The sequence below is a fragment of the Sardina pilchardus genome, chromosome 6 (assembly GCF_963854185.1).
Source record: "Sardina pilchardus chromosome 6, fSarPil1.1, whole genome shotgun sequence".
Taxonomy (NCBI): Eukaryota; Metazoa; Chordata; class Actinopteri; order Clupeiformes; family Clupeidae; genus Sardina; species Sardina pilchardus.
Genome location: NC_084999.1, coordinates 15922578 through 15941452, shown reverse-complemented (window position 1 = coordinate 15941452; position 18875 = coordinate 15922578). Strand labels below are relative to the sequence as shown.

Here is an 18875-nt window from a genome sequence, read left to right as displayed (position 1 = left end):
ATTGTGTGCATTGTTAGTATATCAGCTTGCACATTGTTTTTAAACATGCAAACCTTTAGTAAATTGGGCCTTTTGTGTGTTAATGGGACTAGAGTAAGATTTACTTTTCAATTCCTTGGGCTTTAGTCCAGGTGTGTCACTCTTCTAATTCTTGCCTCCCCCCCCTCTGGTTTTGCACTCTTCTTTTCTATCCTCTCTCCTGTTTCTCATCCTCTCCTTCTTATCTTCCTCTGTTCATCTCTGTTTCAACTCTTTTCCCACCTTTCCTCCCACCCCTCTCTCCCCATCCCTCCATCACATCCTCCTACCCCCCTCTCTCTCTCCATTTCTTTCCATCCTTCCCACTCCCTCTCTCTCCTTCCCTCCCACCCACCATCTCTCTCTCTCTCTCTCCATCTCTCTCTCTGTCCCTCTCTCTCCTCCCCCCCTCTGTGTCCTAGGCTCCGTCTCAGCAGCAGTTACGGTGGCCTGGCGGCGAGGCAGGCGGTGACCCCCAGTACCCCCAGCTGCTGCTCCACAAGCCGGCCGCCACGCAGCACTCGCGCCACTTCATGGGCGGCGGGGGCATGATGGAGACGCACCACCCGCACCCCATCTACGGCAGCCACCACAGCAACGGGCGCGGGCTGCGACAGCCGCAGGGCCCGCAGAACCAGCCGCAGGGCCAGAGCTCGCAGCCCGGCCAGCAGGGCGGCGCTCTCCTGCCCGTCTCGTCCCCGCAGATGCAGGACAGCATCGAGCTCAGCCTCACGCACCACCACCACCTGGGTCAGTCTTCCATCCTGCAGCCGCCCCCACCGTCCAGCCTGGACTCCAGCCAGTACGGCTCCTCAAACCTCCACCTGGGCCTCTCCGCCTTTCGGACTAGGACGGTCATGGGCGCTCAGCCCCCACAGGCCGCCTCCCAGCAACAGTTGGCCCAGACGCCGGCCTCTCAGGACAGCATGGTAGCTGCCTCGGGCCTGGGCTACATCCCCCCCTGCTACCCGGGCAGTAACAACAATAACAACCCTCCCCAGGGCAGTGTGGGGGTGGGCGGCGGTCTGCTCACCGGGGGGCCTCCGCCGAGGGGAGTCGGGGGCGGAGGGGGGCGGCCCGATTCCGAGGAGTCGGCCATGATGGGCGTGTGCAGCAGTGGAGGTGGCAGCGGTCAGAATGCAGCCAACTCTTGATAAATCTTGAACAAATTCCAAAAGCCATACAAAAAGTTTTAAAGGATAAAAAAACATAAAAAGGATGATCCAACACGCATTACGGACGCATATAGTAACAAACACCTGACACACAGATGACACATACACACACTTGGCCACTCATGACAGAAATGCAGAGATAAACTTGTGAAATATCAAAGGATTTTTTGTTTTGTTTTGTTTGTTTATTTTTTGTTTCGTTTTGTTTTGCATGGGGAGAAGTTGGAGGGAGGGGGAGTGGGGAGGATTTGAGAACCTTTGTATCCTTTTTTTTCAGTTGAATTTATTTCCTTTTTTTCTGTTGAAAGAATGGAGCAGAGGGCTGAAGTGGTTGGAAGTGAAAGTTTCAGAAAGTTTGTTTTTACAATTATTATTATTATTATTATTATCATTATTATTATTATTATTATTAGATTTTATGTGATTTGAGGACAGGTTTGCAGCGAGATTTCTGTTTTGAGGGTTTTTTGAGTGTGGGACGTAGGGGGCTGAGGAAGGCTTGATGTGAGAAACCGAATGTGGTGCTTAAGAGAAAAAGCAAGAGAGAAAACCCTTTTTTTTTTGACTTATGGTCTAGAAGTAATTTTTACATTTTTAATTTATTGAAAATCACTACATGCGGAGGGAAACAGATTGGAAAAGAGTTCAAATTTTGAGAGGTGGGTATTTTTTCTGGGGATTATTTATTCTGTGATTTAATTTATACAGTTTATAATTTTTTATCTTTTTTTTTTTGAGGGACAGATGATACACATACACAAGACAAGTTAAACAAACTGGGATTTTTGACTTTTTTTCTGTTCAGTATGTCCCACTCCCCCCACTGTACCCCCTATCCTTCCCACACACACACACACAAGACACACACACACACACACACACACACACACACACACACACACATACACCCTCGACACATAACAGAGAAAACACTTTTGTTACTTTTTTTATGTTTCCAATCTTCTCTCGCTTGACAACACTGGCTTATATATCTCGAAACTTATGAAACAAAAACCGTACAAATAAAGAGTAAAAAGCAAATGACAAGCAAGCGTAGTCACACCACAACGAGAGAGTGCCGCCTGGCGGAGGCTGAGACGCCAGCCGCTCCCAAGAGGAGAGGGGGAAACCGAACTCCCGCGTCACTGCTACGGAGGAAGTGATGCGAGGAGCACGAAGAGGAGAAAAAGAAAAAAAAAAAAACACATAAACAACAACAAAACATTTTGCCAGAAGGAAAACCAAAATGCTTCCCTGTTGTTTGTTTAAAAATAGTCTGCCTTCTACTTCGCCATCTCACCAGACTCTCTTGATCTCTCCATCTCTCTTTCTCTTACCCTCCTCTCACACACGCGCTCTCTCTCTCTCTCTCTCTCTCTCTCTCTCTCTCTAGCCCTCTGTCTGTCTCTTGGGTTTTTTTTTTTTTACTCTTGACTTGTTTGTTTTTGTTTGTTTGTTTTTTTGACAGAAAACTCTGAAAAGTAACATTTTTGTTTCTTGATTATTATTATTAACTCGAGATATGCTAAGCCAAATCTTGCTCACTCCCCTTCTCTCTGTCTTTTCTCAGCTGATCTTTCTTATCTTCCTCTGCCCCATGTTTCTGTTTGAAAGAGGTGGTGGAGGGTCTGTGTTTTTTTTTTGTTTTTGTTTTTGCAGGAGGATGGAGTACATATATATGTGTGTATATGTTTCTATATACATGAGGAGGGGACGTCTTTCACCCCCCCGACCCCCCTGATAAGCGCTCGCCCTCTGGCTCTGACTTCGCATCTCTCCCTCCTGTTTTTCTCTCGCGCGTCTGTTCTCTCCCTCCTCCCTACTTCACAACACTCTGTGAGTGCTGTGGGCCATCAAGTCAGAAAAAAGTGAACTACTTCTCTCTCGGCTGCTATCTCCACTCTCAACCATGTTCGGATTGCTGCTAAAGAAAAACAGACAGATAAATAAATGAAAAATAAATAAATAAATAAAAATGAATAAACTTTTTAACCCTCCTGCTTCAGAAAAAAATGGAAAATAAACCACTGCATCTCATGTATTTATTACTATTTAACAAGAAAAAAAAGAAAAAAAATGAACCTGTGCCCTGCTTTGTCTTTTGTTTGGTTCCTTTTCTTGCTTTCAGGGAAATCACTGCTTGTATTCATGTGACCTTTCCTCTTAAAAATGCTATGTATTTGACATAGTGCCTGGAAAAAAATGAGTGGGAGCAATGCACATGAACGATAACAGTAGGTCTTATGAGATAACTTTGTATATTTTACCAGGGTCATTTTAACATTTACCTGCCATGCAACTGTATGGCTAAAATGTGAAGGTATATGTTTTTGTCCGAATTTTTGTATATTGACACCATGGGGGAATCTCATATAGCAGGGTTGTGAGTCCTACAGGCGCATCTGAGGAATAAAACCGGAAATGGCACTTCTACCTTAAATCCATGTTCCAGGTTTACTCAGTGGCCAGGCCAAAATTAATCAGGTGTCCCTTCCCTATTTTGAATAAAACGACTAGATAAAAACACAGATTAAGTACCCTGTATTTTTAGATGTTAAGATTTTCACAGGGATCTTGCCTTTTCTCTTTTTTTTCTTCTTTTTTTTCAATTATTGGATGTCCTCCAAAAGAGATCATACACGTTTATCATCCTCTGTAGAACTATACTATGCAATGGTTAATACTGTTCTGCCCAAGTTTGAAATGTACTAAGGAAGGGGATGTGCCCCTCTCCCCTCCCTTCCCTCCCCTCAAGAGTTTAGTCTGTACGTTATGGCCTGTAAGATTTAGATGTGGTCCAACAATGTAGGAATTCTGCCAATCTGAAAGTGTTTATGAATTGCTAGTGAATCTCATAATCCCCATGGTGAGTGCACTTTAAGGAGAGATAGATGAATGGGTGTATCTACTGACTTCTGTCAACAAGAAACCTGGTTCTTCTGCCATAGCAGTTGATAAACGATTGAGGTGAGCATTTTGCTACAGTAGCCTACTTAAATAGGATGGGTAACTACTATAGAGTAAACAACTACATTTAGGCCTTAACACTGGGCAATTGCATCATGTTTTACAGAGTCTATTAAAAAGTATAGAGGTTTCAAACTGTAAACACCAGCCCTGTGTGAAACTTTGTTCTATGTTGGTGTTGAAAAATGCTTTCTTTCCTTTCGAATAAGCCTACATCCTAATATGTAAGTAGGTCCTATCTTGACCAAGACCTAGGTTTTCATCAGGTGGGAAGTGTGATTAATAGATTTACCAGGTGTTCGTAATTGGCTAATGTGCTGGTAGCACCCAGGTGAGCAATTCGTGTTTGTTATAGTCACTGACAGAGCGTTACTCGAAAATCTTGCTATAGGCGATTGCCAAGCTGTCCGGGGTTTTGTCTTTGCTGGTAACATGGTGCGAGCAGGTTTGTTGATCTACTCTGTGGCTTGGTGCTGGGCCCCATATCTTGTCGTTGAAGCTGGTATGCAGTACAGTTGGGGCGTCCAAAATGTCAAAGGTATTTTCCACTTTCCGGAGCAGAAGCACTTCAAGAGCGCACCAGTACATGAGGTGACCTGGCCGGGTGCAGAAAAGGATAGACCCGAGGCTCCACAATCAAACCCACCACCCTTTGCTCTACCTATGTTTTGGCATGCCCCAGTTCAGCTGGCGAGTGCTGAGCTTTATAGACCAGTCGCTGGAAAGCACCCGTTACCAAACTCCCTTAAAGACTTTTTGCTTCCATATAGGTACAAGCCCCCAAATACACAAGTTAAGCTCTCCCAACAAATTGAAATCCCAAAGGTGGAGGCATCATGTGGATCTAACATGGTCGGAGTGCGCGTTAACAGAGGAGCACTTGGATTCAACGCAGAGCCGTCTATGTTTCGCTTGGGAACGTGTGCCGCCACGTTTGTCACGGGAGAATATGTATTTTTCCAGTATTACCTTGACGAATGCGGTAGTGTATCAGAGGTAAGGTAGATGTTAATCAGTTATCCACGGAATGTTGTAATTAAAAAAACATTTAATTGCACGATTCTTTCTCTCAAGACCGTTAAGGGGAAACTGGTGTATTCGAACACTCTTACATACTTTCCTGGACCACAAAGACAAGTATTGCGAGTTGTGCCCCTCTCGGTCCCTATACATTGCCAGTACAATAGGTAATTTTAATTAAGCCTGCTGCCTTTAAATATTGCTAATCATGTTGCCGCAGTGTCCTTATAGTCTTACTTTCCGTACAGATTCCACTATTCGTATAAAGTTGGGTACGTGCCGGAGGTGAACGAACGAATATTTTTGAAGAGTTTGAAGACCAGGGTCACCTTTAACTTGACCACGCTGAACGGTAGTTGTCGAATGTCTTTAAGAACTTGTCATTTAAGTCATTTAATTTAAAATATTAACAGATTTACTTTAAACATAGCTCAATGGGAACACCTTGATGCGGGTGAAAAATATGTGCTGGGTGAGATGATGTACTTTGAAGCCTCGACGCAGCACCTCTCCAAAGACCAGAGAGTGTTTGTGGACTCCTGTCATGTAACAGCATCTCAGGACTCCAATTCCATGCCACGTCTAGATGTCATTCGTAATTTTGGGTGGGTACACACCGTTGACCTCTTCCAGGTAGGCTAGTTTGGATAATGGTGGTCCCTGATGGCTGTGCGTAATGGTGCTCTAGGTGTCTGGTGGACAGCAAGATGAGTGGGAGCCGGTCACAGTTTTACTCCAGAGATTCCAATTATCTTCGGTTCTCAATAGATTCCTTCCTGTTTCCAGATGTTCCAACAGAGGTGACTGATCATTTTATCCTCGCACTTCAGTTCGGAACATAGGCTATCATGGCCCATTTTAAATAATTATTGTTCTGCGTAACAGCTCTTGTACCTGCACTGTTCCGCGAGACTGGGGAGCAAGGACCCGACAGCGACTGCCAAATCGTGTACCTACAACAGCCAAGTAAAGAGGTACTTTTTTCCAAAGCTGTTGAGAACGTGTCAAAATAAGAATAATTTCCAAATACAAACGTTTTCTTCTGACTTCACGTGTCCAGTTGGGAAGAGCTGCATGGCTTTAACGGTGTTTGTTCCTGCTGCGAGACAAAGTGTGAGCACAGTGCAAGTAAGTTGGACCCAAAATGCATAATGTGTAGGCCACATACTTTGCCCTCGACTCTGATTGTGGTTCTCTGTCTGCAGCATCTACACCCTCAGAAGTGAAGACTTTGATTACAAGTGACGCCTGGGGAGTGCAAAAAAAGAGTGCATTCTCACTGTCCGAAGTAGAGGGGGACGATGAGAGTCAGCCCACAGAACAGTCAACAGGCTATGGTTCTATCCAATTGGGATGGAGGGAGGACGTTGGATAGAGGAACCGGACAAGGTGGAAATGGACCTGTGGTCAAAGATGGTTAAGACGTGGGAAAAGTAGCCATCATCGCAGACGAATGATGGGCCTGAATGTTTAATATAGAATTTCTCCTGAACCATTTAATTTTTGCTCAGATTTAGGTTGGAATTTGTTCCGTATAACGTGAATATTCTTTCACCCGTGTGAAAATGTCTTGAGCATTAAATATGTGATCCTCCTCTGCATATTGTTCCTTTTTTATGTAGGCCTACGACTTTAAGTAGTGTGGCGGGACGGCATGTAATACATAGGCCTACTACGTTATTTTATTGCCTGCTCAGTGAATGCTTATAGATTCTTGTTTATAGGTCTAATGAAAATAAATAGGCTAAAGCATACGCCTACAATATTTTACGCAGAAGTAGTACGCCAGAGGGCCTACACGCCTAGTCAAACTTAAAAGCTTGATGTGGCTATTTTTTCCGGACCAAATAAACAGCTTGATTTTTATCAGGTGTGATGCGTCAACAGGTGCTTTCAATTGGTATGCTTAGTGATCTTGGCCCACTGCTCTTGCTGTAGGCCTACATCTCGTCTGAGCCTCGACTACTCTTCACACTGTCGACTGAAATATTTTTCCAGAAAAATAAGGATATGGATTTATGGCTTCTGCCTCTGTCTGTTATTTGGTTCGTCATTTCATCAAGCGGATCCTCAAAAGGTCACAGTGGGGATGGCATGCTAACAGCTAAAGCTTCAGTTACTGGGGTGAAATTAGATGATGAGCACTATCAGGCTGGTGGGCAAGTACAAGACCAAGCAGCCCAGCTCCCATCACCGTATTTGCAGCTGCCAATGTTCCAGCATTCCAGGGTTCCGCTGGTTGCCAAAGACCACTTTTCCCCATTAAGTGGAGAAGGACACGAAAAGCTCCCCAGTAACATCAAGGAAATCTTACTGCCCGTCTCTCCACCCGTTAAGAAGTCGCGGCATTCAGGTGGGGTACGTGGAGTTGTGATCAAGTGTAGAGTGAACAAGATGGAAGTAAGGATACCGAAACGACTTTTGGGCGATTTGTCTTCGCACTCGCATCTTGCGTTTGGAACGTGCCAAGCCAACAACTTCACAAAACACTACATATCTTTCGTGTACGACGTATATGAGTGTGGGAGTAGGCGGACGGTGGGTGCATACACGCATAACCCGGTAGCATAACCCTAATGGTCTCTAATACAGACGTAACGTGTTGTGTCTCTCTTCAAATAGATCGTGAACAATCGTGTGGCGTACGCCAATACACTCCAATATGCTCCTGCAATCACCACGGGTCCCATACGACGCGTGATTCCCTTCACGTTGCCCATTACATGTCACTTTAACAGGTAAATCTTGACCACATTTTAACCATCCTCTACCTCTCAATAGTATGAATTGTTTGTTATTTCTCTTTTAAGGTTCCACTACTCCTACAAAATTGGCTATAAACCAAAGGTGCAGACGCAAAAGTTCTTCAAATCCATGACGAGCAGACACGCTGTCTACACACTCACTCCCTTTGATGGTACGGAGCATTGTTTCACGCATTTTAGAAAAACACACTGTTCATAGACCGTTCAGAACTATTGTCCGTAGCATTCATTTGGTATCTCACTGAGCACTTTGCCTGTAGCGCATTGGAGACGACTCAACGCCTCCGGTGGGTATGCCATCGGGCGGCCAATGTACTTTGAAGCAGAGGGACCCCCGATGGAAATCGATGGGAGACTTTACATACACTCCTGCCATATAACTGCTAACAAGTCATACACTTCTGAGCCTCGCTTTGCAGTCATCGACAACTTTGGGTAAGTCTGCAAGAGACCTACCCAACCTTGCTCAAAGACCTACACATTCTCTGTTCACAGGAGGTCAACATTTATTAGAACACAATATTAATGCTGATATAAATATCGGAACCATGCATTATGTAAATGAGTCAGTGTTGTGCTATTATAATTGACTATGCTATGTATTTCTACTGTTGTGTTGTGGGTATTTATTGAACTAAGGGCTCTATCTTACAGGTGTATGACTGACAGCAAATCTAGCAGTGAGTCTAGATTCATATCCTACACTAGGAATGCAGTAAGGTTTTCTGTGGGTGCCTTTGTGTTCCAGGGAGTGACTAACAAGGTATTTCTCCCCCATGAAATTCACAGCTTTTACTCTGAAACTATTAACAATTTCACAGGGTTGGTTGGAGATTTCTTTGTCTTTTCTTTCTTTTCTTTTTTTTTTACCAAACTCTTAACAAGATAATGTTTTGTAAATCTAAAGCAAATGTTCATGCACTGTGAGATGTCCGTGGGAGGTGAGACTCCAACAGAGAGTGACAAGTCCTGCTCCTACAACCACAAGACCAAAAGGTGGGTGTAGAAATCCCACAGAGATTGATGTGTGATGCTTAAAAAATGTAAACTATACCTTTGACACGATGGAAATGGATTTAGGTGTCCTTGATTTCTCAATCGTGTCACATTGAAAAACACGGTGGGAATATGTTTGTTTTTTGTTTGCTCTTGTTCAAAAACAGGTGGGATGAACTGCATGGCCTTGACTTGGTGTGCTCTTGCTGTGAATCCACATGCATCTCCCCACCTGCTGGTGAGCTTTGGTGCTTGTTTGGTTGCTGCTATTACTGTCAAGCAGAAGAATCACACTGGTTGGCCAATGTTTAAAATGAATTATACTGGGTGGCATGCTTTCGTTTCGTTTCCTTTTCTGCCCATAGTATACATTTGACCATTATTTTTTGCTATTTGATTAGCAGCTACCTCTGTTTTTCTGTTTCAAAAGTAATCTACTGGCTATGTACTGCTCAAAAAAATAAAGGGAACACAGTTTCATAGGAGTATAGCATCAAGTCAGTCACTTTTGTGGGATATTGATCTGGCCAGATATGTAACAGAGGTGGTTGTGAATCATGTTCACCTGCTTTGATGTCGACAAAATGTTCTACAGGTGTACTAGAGGGCCAACTGTGAGACAACCCCCAAAACAGAAATGACTTTACAGGTGGTGGCAACTGGTAATTTTTCCATCTTCATCCTTCTTGACTGATTTTCACTAGTTTTGCATTTGGATAGGGTCAGTGTTACTACTGGTAGCATAAGCCAGTATCTGGAGCCTACAGAGGTTGCACAGGTAGTCCAACTCCTCCAGAATGGCACACCAATACTTTCCATTGCCAGAAAGATTACTGTGTCTCTCACTGCAGTCTCAAGAGCATGGAAGAGATTCCAGGAGATGGGCAGTTGCTCTAGGAGAGCAGGTCAGGGTGGTAGAAGGTCCTTAACCCAATAGCAGGACCAGTATATGCTCCTTTGTGCAAAGATGAATTTGCCATAGCATACAAAATTGGCAGGTCCGCCTAGCGCCCTGTGCTTTTCACAGATGAGAGCAGGTTCACCCTGAGCACGTGACAGACATGACAGGGTCTAGAGATGTCATGAAGAACGTTATGCTGCCTGTAACATCATTCAGCATGACCAGTTTGGTGGTGGGTCAGTAATGGTCTGGGGAGCATACCGTTGGAGGGATGTGCAGAATAGGGCAGTGAACACAGGTCCCTCTAGAGGCCATCGGGCCCTCAGGAACCCTTATGAAGTCTGTTTCTGATAGTGTGGTCTGAGACATTCACACCAGCGGCCTGCTGGAGGTCATTCTGTAGGGCTTTAGCAAGGCTCCTACTGTTCCTGCACAAAGGAGCAGATATTGGATCTGCTATTGGGTTAAGGACCTTCTACCACCCTGCCCTGCTCTCCTAGAGCAACTGCCTGTCACCTGGAATCTCTTCCATGCTCTTGAGACTGCAGTGGGAGACAAAGCAATCTTTCTGGCAATGGAAATTATTGGTGTGCCATTCTGGAGGAGTTGGACTACCTATGCATCCTCTGTAGGCTCCAGATACTGGCTTATGCTACCAGTAACACTGACCCTATCCAAATGCAAAACTAGTGAACAATCAGTCAAGAAGGAAGAAAATGGAAAAATTACCAGTTGCCACCACCTGTAAAGTCATTCCTGTTTTGGGGGTTGTCTCACAATTGGCCCTCTAGTACACCTGTAGATTTTTAAAAAATGTTTTTACATCAAAGCAGGTGAACATGATTCACAACCACCTCTGTTACATATCTGGCCAGATCAATATCCCACAAGTGTGACTGACTTGATGCTATACTCCTCTGAACCAGTGTTCCCTTTATTTTTTTGAGCAGTGTTGTCCATTATGTTTAACTGACTGAAAATCCTAAAGGGTATAGAGATAATGAGATGTTGCATTTTGGGCTCTGAATCCCTCTACTCGTCCACTTGCAGCCACTAATAAGATGGTGTCCAGTGGGGCCTGGTCTGTGGGGTCTGATGCCAAAGGAACCAGCAAGATGATGCCTCCACAGCAGCCTGAGAAACAGCCAAGATCAACAGTATCTCCACATGAGCCTGAGGAAGATGCCCAGGAGATGATGCTTCCACTGTGGCCTGAGAAACGGCAACGAGCAACATTATCTCCACATGAGCCTGAGGAAAATGCACAGGAGATGACGCCTCCACTTTGGCCTAAGAAAGAGCTGCGAGCAACAGCGTCTCCACTGTGGCCTGAGGAAGACATGCAGGAGATGTTGCCTCCGCTGTTCCCTGAGGAGGAAGAACGGGAGCCCGAGAATATCCAGACTATCATGGATACGGGGAGGCCAATCACTGCCTCCGTAGAGGATGACGAGCAGCGGGGAACTGAACCACGTCGAATCTTTGAGGAAATATTTGGGTTGAATTGAGTTGTTTGCCATATTGGTCTTTTTATTTAAAATTTCAATTGATTTAATTTAATTTATTTTATTTTATTCATCACTGTACAGATTTATTTTATTCTATTCGTTCACATTCATTGGAAAATGTAAAATAATGTATTATTTTGCTGTTATATCTTTAAATGGTGTGGTTGTTCATACCTAATCCAAGCCAATAAACCTCTGTTTAATTTTGTGCTTCACAGAAGAAGTTAACTCCCAGTATGAAGCAGTTTACTGCAACTGAAATAATTGGGTCAAGCTTTGCTTTCTGTCGGTCTTCAGTAACTGTTTGGATGTCCAGTCACATGTGATGGTAATACATGCTCTTCTGCTGACAACATCTGAAGAAGAGCCATCACAGGTGAATGGTCTTAGATACAAATGATTATTAGGGAGGGAGGGGACCATTAGCATGGTGTTTTGTGTGTAGTCAGCCCAGTATAATAATTTATTTCCTTCAATCATTATTTTACTTTCCCTTGTCATCCTTCTGTTCCAATTGCAGTTTTAAAATGGCATATGTTGAAAAGCTCAATCCAACTGGTCTGCAAAACATAATGAAAAGATGTTTATTGGGATCTCAAGCAACTATTATCACCATGTTCAGCTATTTTATAGACATAAGGTACATTGTCAAAATTGTGGTAAATGGTACAATTTCAAATAATGCCCGCTGGAAGATATAGTTTATTTAAGGGAAACATACAAATTATGTCTTAAAAACGCATCTACAAAAACATTATTCATCTTACAAACAGTCCTCAGTGATGTGCTGTTATATTGTTTCGTGAACCATAAATAGAGAAAGTGGCTTCTCTTTCTTTATCATTCCAGCCAGTGCTGTTTATTTCGAGTCCCATGGTCGTGTCAATGGTCGCTAACACCATTAACAAATAACGCTTCCAAACACTTGGTCATTACAGCTCTCCAATATTGCTCAATGAGCCCTCAGAGACTAATACTGATGTGTGTTATAGTGGATAATAATAGTTACATATTTGATTGCTATTTTGAATAGGATATATTTGTGTTACATGTTTTAAGTCTACAAAAGATATAAATGAAGTGTGAAACAGTATAAACATTCCAAACACAGCCCTTTAAAAATACAACACACATTTTTTACAGACCTTAAGATGACAGAATGGATGAAGACAGTATTTTACCTTGTTCTTTGCTGTGAACATAGAGATATGCAACATTTGTTGCAATATCAAAACACTTCTTATTCAACAAAACCAAGGTAAAAAAAACCAACCATATTACAATCTACGCTTTGAGATATTCATAATTGCACAATATAATAACAAAAAAAATATATTTACAAATTTACGTTGAAAACATTAGTTTTTTGATATACACTTTTCATACAACTTATATTGATAATAAACTTGGAAAGCTGAAATTCAACAATAACAAACTGCTGTAATGCTTTGGGAATGACAGCTATGTAGAATATAACTTTCACTTCTGGTATCAGTATGAGCAGACAGGTAAATTGGTGGCACAGATGAGTTGTCAGGTGGGCTTCAGTAGTAGGTGGCCAGGTGGCCGTGGCTGCCTGGGTGTCGGGGCATGGCGGTGCTGGGGTACATCCCCCCAGCGGCCGAGTTCCAGTAGGCGGAGGTCCCCGGAAAAAAGTTCCCCGACGACACAGGCATGGGGGGCGCGTGCGAGCTCATGAAGTTCATTTTGGGCTGGTGGCTGTGGTAGGACGGGTAGGGGGGCACCTCTCCCTGGTACTTGAGCATGTTGCCCTCGGTGGTGTGGTTCTGGTGGGCCTGGTGGATGCCCTGGAAGTCGAACTTGTATGCGTAGCGCTTGCCGTGCACCTTGGTCATGATGTTCTTGTCGTAGTAGTAGCGCAGCGCGCGACTCAGCTTGTCGTAGTTCATGTTGGGCTTGCTCTTGCGCTCGCCCCAGCGCTTGGCCACCTCGTCCGGGTCCGTCATCTTGAACTCGCCGTTGTTGCCCTCCCAGGTGATGATGGTAGCGTTATTCTGGTCGGACAGGAGCTCCAGCAGAAACTGCCACAGCTGGATCTGACCAGAGCCTACAGATGCAGTTTAGAGGGTCAGAGAACACAAACAGTTACTGAACATATATTTTTATCCTCAGATCAGCTATGGGTAGAAATAGCTATGACACTGTAGTACAGATGTTAAAGCCATGCCCTTGTACTGTGTGGTTCATGCACTCATGCACTTAGTGTGGTGTTTGTGTGGCATCATCACAAAGTAATATATGATTTAATCCAAATGTTAACATGAAACACTACTCCACCTAATAAGGAACTTATGACCTTTCCACTGTCAGTCTGACTGAAAATAAAGGACAAAACCTGGGTTGGCTGACCACCTACCCACGATCTTGTGAGGGCCAATGCTGATCACTCTTTGTGAACTGACTTTGGCTGTTTGGCTCTTGCTATAGGTCTGTGGGGTTTCTGTGAGGAGACAGCAGAGTTGGAAGAGGTTTTTTTTTTTTTCAGATATACACAGGAGAGGTGTTAAATTCCTTGTGCTATAGGTAGGGGATTTCTCACAGCGGCCAATCAACAACCAAGCCTATATGTAAGTCACTTTGGACAAAGTGTCTGCTAAATAATGTAATGTAATGTATTAATTCAAAATCAAAAACATAATCACCAACAAAGCAACCTTTGTGGCTAATATTTCCGTTTGATGTTTAAATACTAGCAGTGACTGGTTTCTACTCCACCCATGCACTATGCAAGGACAAATGTGCCACTTCCTGGTTCTATCAGTGCAGCTAATCCTGCCTTTTGAACAGGTCCCTAAGAAATGCAAGTACGTGAGTTCCTTGGGTGTATTCTAAAACTTTCAAGAATACTTTTGACTAGTCTCCAAAAGTGCTTTGTAAGCCTGTAATACTTGGTGTAAATTAATAATCTGTGTTAAGTGATGACAAACAGTGGAAAGGTCACAAACGTAAACTGTGTGTTTAACGTGGGTGAAGTCTTCTGCTTAAATCTTACCTGGATTGGCTAGTCGACTGCTGATGGGACCTAATAGTTGATATGGATCTGTCATGACAAAATCAATTAAATTATCTATTTTGAAGGCAGTGATAACATGCTATTGTGGCTCTCACAATATGAAAGCCACAGCTAAAATTAGCAGTATCACTTCTGCATCTTTATCTGACCACCAGATAAACAAACAAACAAACAAATAAATAAAATGCAAATACTGACCTTGACCAATTCTTGGGGAAGGCTCTGTGACTCTGGTTGTGTGCTGAGGCTCTATCGGTGAACCCACTGTGTGTCAACAAAACATCAAGTTGTGTAAAACTCATGTTTAACACTAGTGTCCGCAGAACAGCAAGTGTGCAACATGTTCATCATTGATATATTGCTTTATGTTTTTAGTCAAAAGTAGTGCAAATCAACTCTCAAAAAACAATATGCATGTGTCATTTCATGTCAACGTCACACAAAGATATCTCTATTTATGCACAGCCATTTCTTGTTTTTGCGGCGCTTCATATTATGGTCAACATACCCTTTGGAACTACAGGCATGACGGTTGATGACCAGCTGTTCCTTCTGCTGATTTCTTCAAAGCTGTTTTCTGCTCACAAACACAAATGCCGAGACTTGAGACAAGGGGAGTGAGAGGGGGGGGAAAAATGAGCTTTGAAGGCCTGAGCAACGCAACGCACAACTATGGGAGGAAGGAAGTGCTGATTTAAAGACTCTGGAGGAGCACTCAGGTCAAGATCAGAGAGATGTGAAAACAAAGATGGGCTGAAGATGGTCCCGTGCGTCTTAGGGGTAAGTGTCCTTTTGTTGGAGCCCGCCTCTCTCACCTCCAGATTATCAGTTTTGTCCCAAAGTGGGACCCGTACCCATGCCCCTATTTCCTGTGCCGGTGCAGCTGTTTCCTGTCTGAAACTACATGATACTGAGCTGTTGACTCGCTTCAACATTCACCAACGAATATCAGCATATGGAGCACTTGGCAGCCATGCCTTGCTCTCTATCTGAAATGCAATCATGTTCTCACCACCTCATGTTCATAGCAGTAGATGGTGTTGCAATAATTACTGCTGAATGCATTGAATTCTGAAGAAACTTTCCCGTAGAAGCCTTATGTGGTTGAAGTTATGTTTTAAAGGTGTGTCCACATTTTGTTCTTTTAGCCACGTCAACACTTTTGATTTTTCTTTTTCAAAGATCTAGTTGAAGGATTTGTACTTCGCTTAAGTGAGAAAGTAGGACGATGATTTCATGTCCTTACCTGCTTTGACTTGTAGTCGGGGCTGCTGTGGTGTGTTGGTTGGTGTTGTGGGGTAAGAAAAGGTGGGACTGCCTGCAAAGTTAAGAGACGTTTTTAAAAACAACATTTGAACTGGAATAGAAAATAGATTGTTAACCGAAAAAGAAGAGGTCAACCAAAATGCACCCTAAATCAATTTGATTTCTCTGCAGTTCAGGCAGTTAATCTTGTGATTGTTGACACAGAGCTTCACAAAAAAAATAAATATATATAAAACGATCAAAGAAAGAGGAATGTTCTGTCATCATCATCATCATAATGTCTGAGTTACTGTTCCAAATGTCGATCTATCATAATCGGTATGGTACTCTATTGAACATGCCAGTATGTTTCATGTTCATTGAAGTCTAATAGTGTAGGATTCAAGGCGAATGCTGGTGCCTTACTCTGTCTGAGGTAATTGAGATGTGACAGCAGAATGTCGGTATTGTATTCTGAAGTGAGCCGCATCATGTCCTCCTTGGACAGTTTGCAGAGTGCCTTGCCATCCAACGTCTGGAAAAGAGATATGTCCACCTCCAGCAGTCCATACTCTTTGATGGCCCAGTCTAACCACTGCCGTACGTGCTCCTGTGTCCACACCTCTGGGTCTGAAACAAACACAACAACAAAAACTCATGAGGAAAGAACATTTTCTTACAGGATCTCTTCAGAAGCGCTATAAGTTCCGAGTGTCAGTCTGTGTAAAGAGAACGTGCATATGGTCATGCTGATAATGTTGTGATTTTCATGTCATGATAACACAGGCACAATACATTCAATACAGGCTGAGTAGATATCTTTTTGGATTGCTCAAAACCTCAGACGTGCAATGAGGCTGTAAAACTGGGGAGCAGAGGGGTCTGTGGTGACTGATAACAGATACAGGGCAGGCATATGAGGTAGACTCAGGGTACCCAGGTCAGAATGGAATTGACTGACACAGAAACTCTCAACTGGGGAAGCAACTGTACAGTGATAACTTAGTCACACTTTCCTGGTCTTGCTCACCATCTAGACAGGACGAATGACAATGGCCCTTTTGCCATACTGTATACAATATGCAAACATGTATATGTATACATGCATGTGTGTTTTTAAAAAGTGCTTTGCAGTCACTTTTTCTGCATCTTAGAAATGTGCCTAGCACACTGTTTGCAGCCGTTCGACCGTGACCTTTTCTGTATGTAAATTTTGACCACAAAAGCTTGTTTTTTACTGACTGCTTCCTCTCATTAAGTGACAACAGAGCTCTAGTATGCCTTACTCCCATTAGGGGGTATGCACCACTCTGTAGGACTAAAACTAACACAGCAAAGTATAATGCATGTAATGCTCAAGTGCTATCTTTATCGTTAACTTGCACAGAGAGAGAGAGAGAGAGAAAAAAAAACCACACCACTTCCGTTTTAAGCATATTTTCAGGGAGAAAATCAGGAAGTTAACATATAGCTGTAATGCACCTGCAATTTATTATATTGTATTTCTAATTCCACCTGATGACAAGGCACGAAAAGGCCCGTCATGTTCTTGTTAAGTTCGGCACTGGGGACTGGCTTGATGCATAACCCTAATGTCCCTATCTTACTGTGTCATAAAATGGAGGATCTCCAGGTTGAAAACCTTGCGGTGACCCTGTGTGTGACAACAGTGCTTTGAGAGCAGTGATCGGAGAGGGCGATGAAGTGTTTCCTGTTTGAGTGCACACATCTGCACCAGTTCACTGCCGTGCCCTGAATACACGCGAGGACAGCAACTTCTCTTCCTCACTGCTAACCGATAACACTGTCTCAAGCACACACAGTAGTTGGATCCTCACCATTGAGTGTCTCTCTTTCACCCGCGCCCCCCAACACACGCTTTTTTACTTTTTTACTTTTTTTTTATCGTAAACTTTCTGTATGGTAAATGGAATGGACTTGTATAAAGTTAACCTTAGACTCACTAACATAAACATATGTGATCAATCAATCACACATCCGATATCCACAAAAGACTAAAATGACGGTAACATTCAGAAACTATTCATTTTAGAGATCTGTCTGCAAATGTATTTCTAGGGTGTGATTTTGCCTCTTTGGTCTTTTACAGCTTCACTGACTCAAGCGTCTGAGTTGGTCTGTGGACATTAAAATGTGATGACTTTCTTCCTGGTTGTCGGTAAGTGCACTTGATCATAACGCCCCACTACAGTATGTGTCTGGGCCCTTCATTGTCCTTGTTTAACACAGGAGAGTGATGTAACTTCCGTGTATTATGAGCACAATAATTGTTTGGCCCAACTGACTCATGTATAAATAATCCCAGATGCGCAATCCCTTACCAGAGTTTCCACAATTTATGCCCTTTAAAACGTTTGTGATGTCACAGCCACCTTCACCTTTAAGTCTGTGTGAATGTCAGAGTTTTAGTCAAAAGAATATTTGTGAAAATACTACAAAACAAATAATTCAATCTCTAAATATATATATACTGTATATATATTTTAAAAATGTAACCTGCCCCCAGCAGTGTTTTATTTTTAGATGTGAAGGGTTCTGGTGGCTTGTACACCTCTCAAGTGTTTCTTGTGGGAAAAGATCAGGCTTTGAGGTGGTGGAAACTATGCAGTCTGGAAGCCAAATCAGAGGCAACTTCCCCTCACTTTAGTCCCAGAACATGAGCAAGCCTCCCATAATCAGCGCTAAAACAAACGTGGGAAAGGTTCTCGGACACGTAGCTGCGGAGCCACTTACAAGTGTGAGAGGCCTCGCTTGGAAAATACTGGACTGATTTTGCACACAATGTTTATTGCTCCTTTCACAATGTACAGCATGTGCTCCCTACTCTGTACTGTCACCCATCTATTCACTCATTCTTTTATTTTATAATTTCAACTATAATGTTGCACTATATGTGTAGCCTATCATACAGTCTATCCAAACACACACAAACACAAACACAAGCAGAGTGGCCCATGTGCATCCTTCACACAAACCATGCGTAAAAAAAATGGCAACCACAATGCGAACCTGCCCTGGACAAGTTCCTCTATTAGAACAGGCCGTTCCTTGAATCATGACGCAAGAGTGTGCAGTTTTTGGGCAGAGAATGTGCATGGGGTTGAGTTTCGATGTGTAACGCTGCTTGGTTTGTAAATCAGCCTGGTTGCGCCATCAACACATTTCCAAAGCACCTCAACTAAACTCTTCTCTCAGGCCATTTTTAGAACAAACTCAACAGGGCAA

General features: G+C 43.2%; 4 protein-coding genes across 10 annotated transcripts in view; 3 read left to right on the top strand and 1 right to left on the bottom strand.

Annotated features, from left to right (window-relative positions):
• Nucleotides 1–1417, top strand: part of dyrk1b (dual-specificity tyrosine-(Y)-phosphorylation regulated kinase 1B) — a 39176-nt gene extending 37759 nt beyond the window's left edge. For 3 of the 4 annotated variants that reach the window (XM_062538652.1, XM_062538649.1, XM_062538651.1), the window contains exon 11: nt 441–1417. In XM_062538652.1, coding sequence (XP_062394636.1) covers nt 441–1172 — 732 coding nt within the window. In that variant the 3' untranslated portion in view covers nt 1173–1417. The remainder of the gene's footprint in view (nt 1–440) is intronic. The other variant, XM_062538650.1, reaches the window with a different exon arrangement.
• Nucleotides 1418–4503: 3086 nt separating this feature from the next.
• On the top strand, nt 4504–6781 carry LOC134082728 (zona pellucida sperm-binding protein 3-like). The gene is made up of 8 exons (XM_062538659.1): nt 4504–5156; nt 5235–5347; nt 5429–5532; nt 5611–5785; nt 5869–5980; nt 6066–6154; nt 6241–6308; nt 6386–6781. Exons 1-8 carry the CDS (start codon nt 4593–4595, stop codon nt 6553–6555), a joined length of 1395 nt encoding a protein of 464 aa, XP_062394643.1. The 5' UTR covers nt 4504–4592; the 3' UTR covers nt 6556–6781.
• Nucleotides 6782–6927: 146 nt separating this feature from the next.
• zp3d.2 (zona pellucida glycoprotein 3d tandem duplicate 2) lies at nt 6928–11573 on the top strand. The gene is made up of 8 exons (XM_062538654.1): nt 6928–7718; nt 7803–7918; nt 7991–8097; nt 8206–8380; nt 8600–8708; nt 8853–8941; nt 9109–9179; nt 10893–11573. The coding sequence occupies exons 1-8, from the start codon at nt 7191–7193 to the stop codon at nt 11348–11350; spliced, it is 1653 nt and encodes a 550-aa protein (XP_062394638.1). The 5' UTR covers nt 6928–7190; the 3' UTR covers nt 11351–11573.
• A 461-nt stretch (nt 11574–12034) lies between these two features.
• The window catches only part of fli1rs (Fli-1 proto-oncogene, ETS transcription factor-related sequence), a 15571-nt gene continuing 8730 nt past the window's right edge, over nt 12035–18875 (bottom strand). For 3 of the 4 annotated variants that reach the window (XM_062538655.1, XM_062538658.1, XM_062538657.1), the window contains exons 4-10: nt 16056–16259; nt 15631–15702; nt 14893–14961; nt 14583–14648; nt 14364–14411; nt 13728–13811; nt 12035–13418 (exon numbers count right to left, since the gene is read on the bottom strand). In XM_062538655.1, the coding sequence (XP_062394639.1) occupies nt 12895–13418; nt 13728–13811; nt 14364–14411; nt 14583–14648; nt 14893–14961; nt 15631–15702; nt 16056–16259 (1067 nt within the window). In that variant the 3' untranslated portion in view covers nt 12035–12894. The remainder of the gene's footprint in view (nt 13419–13727; nt 13812–14363; nt 14412–14582; nt 14649–14892; nt 14962–15630; nt 15703–16055; nt 16260–18875) is intronic. The other variant, XM_062538656.1, reaches the window with a different exon arrangement.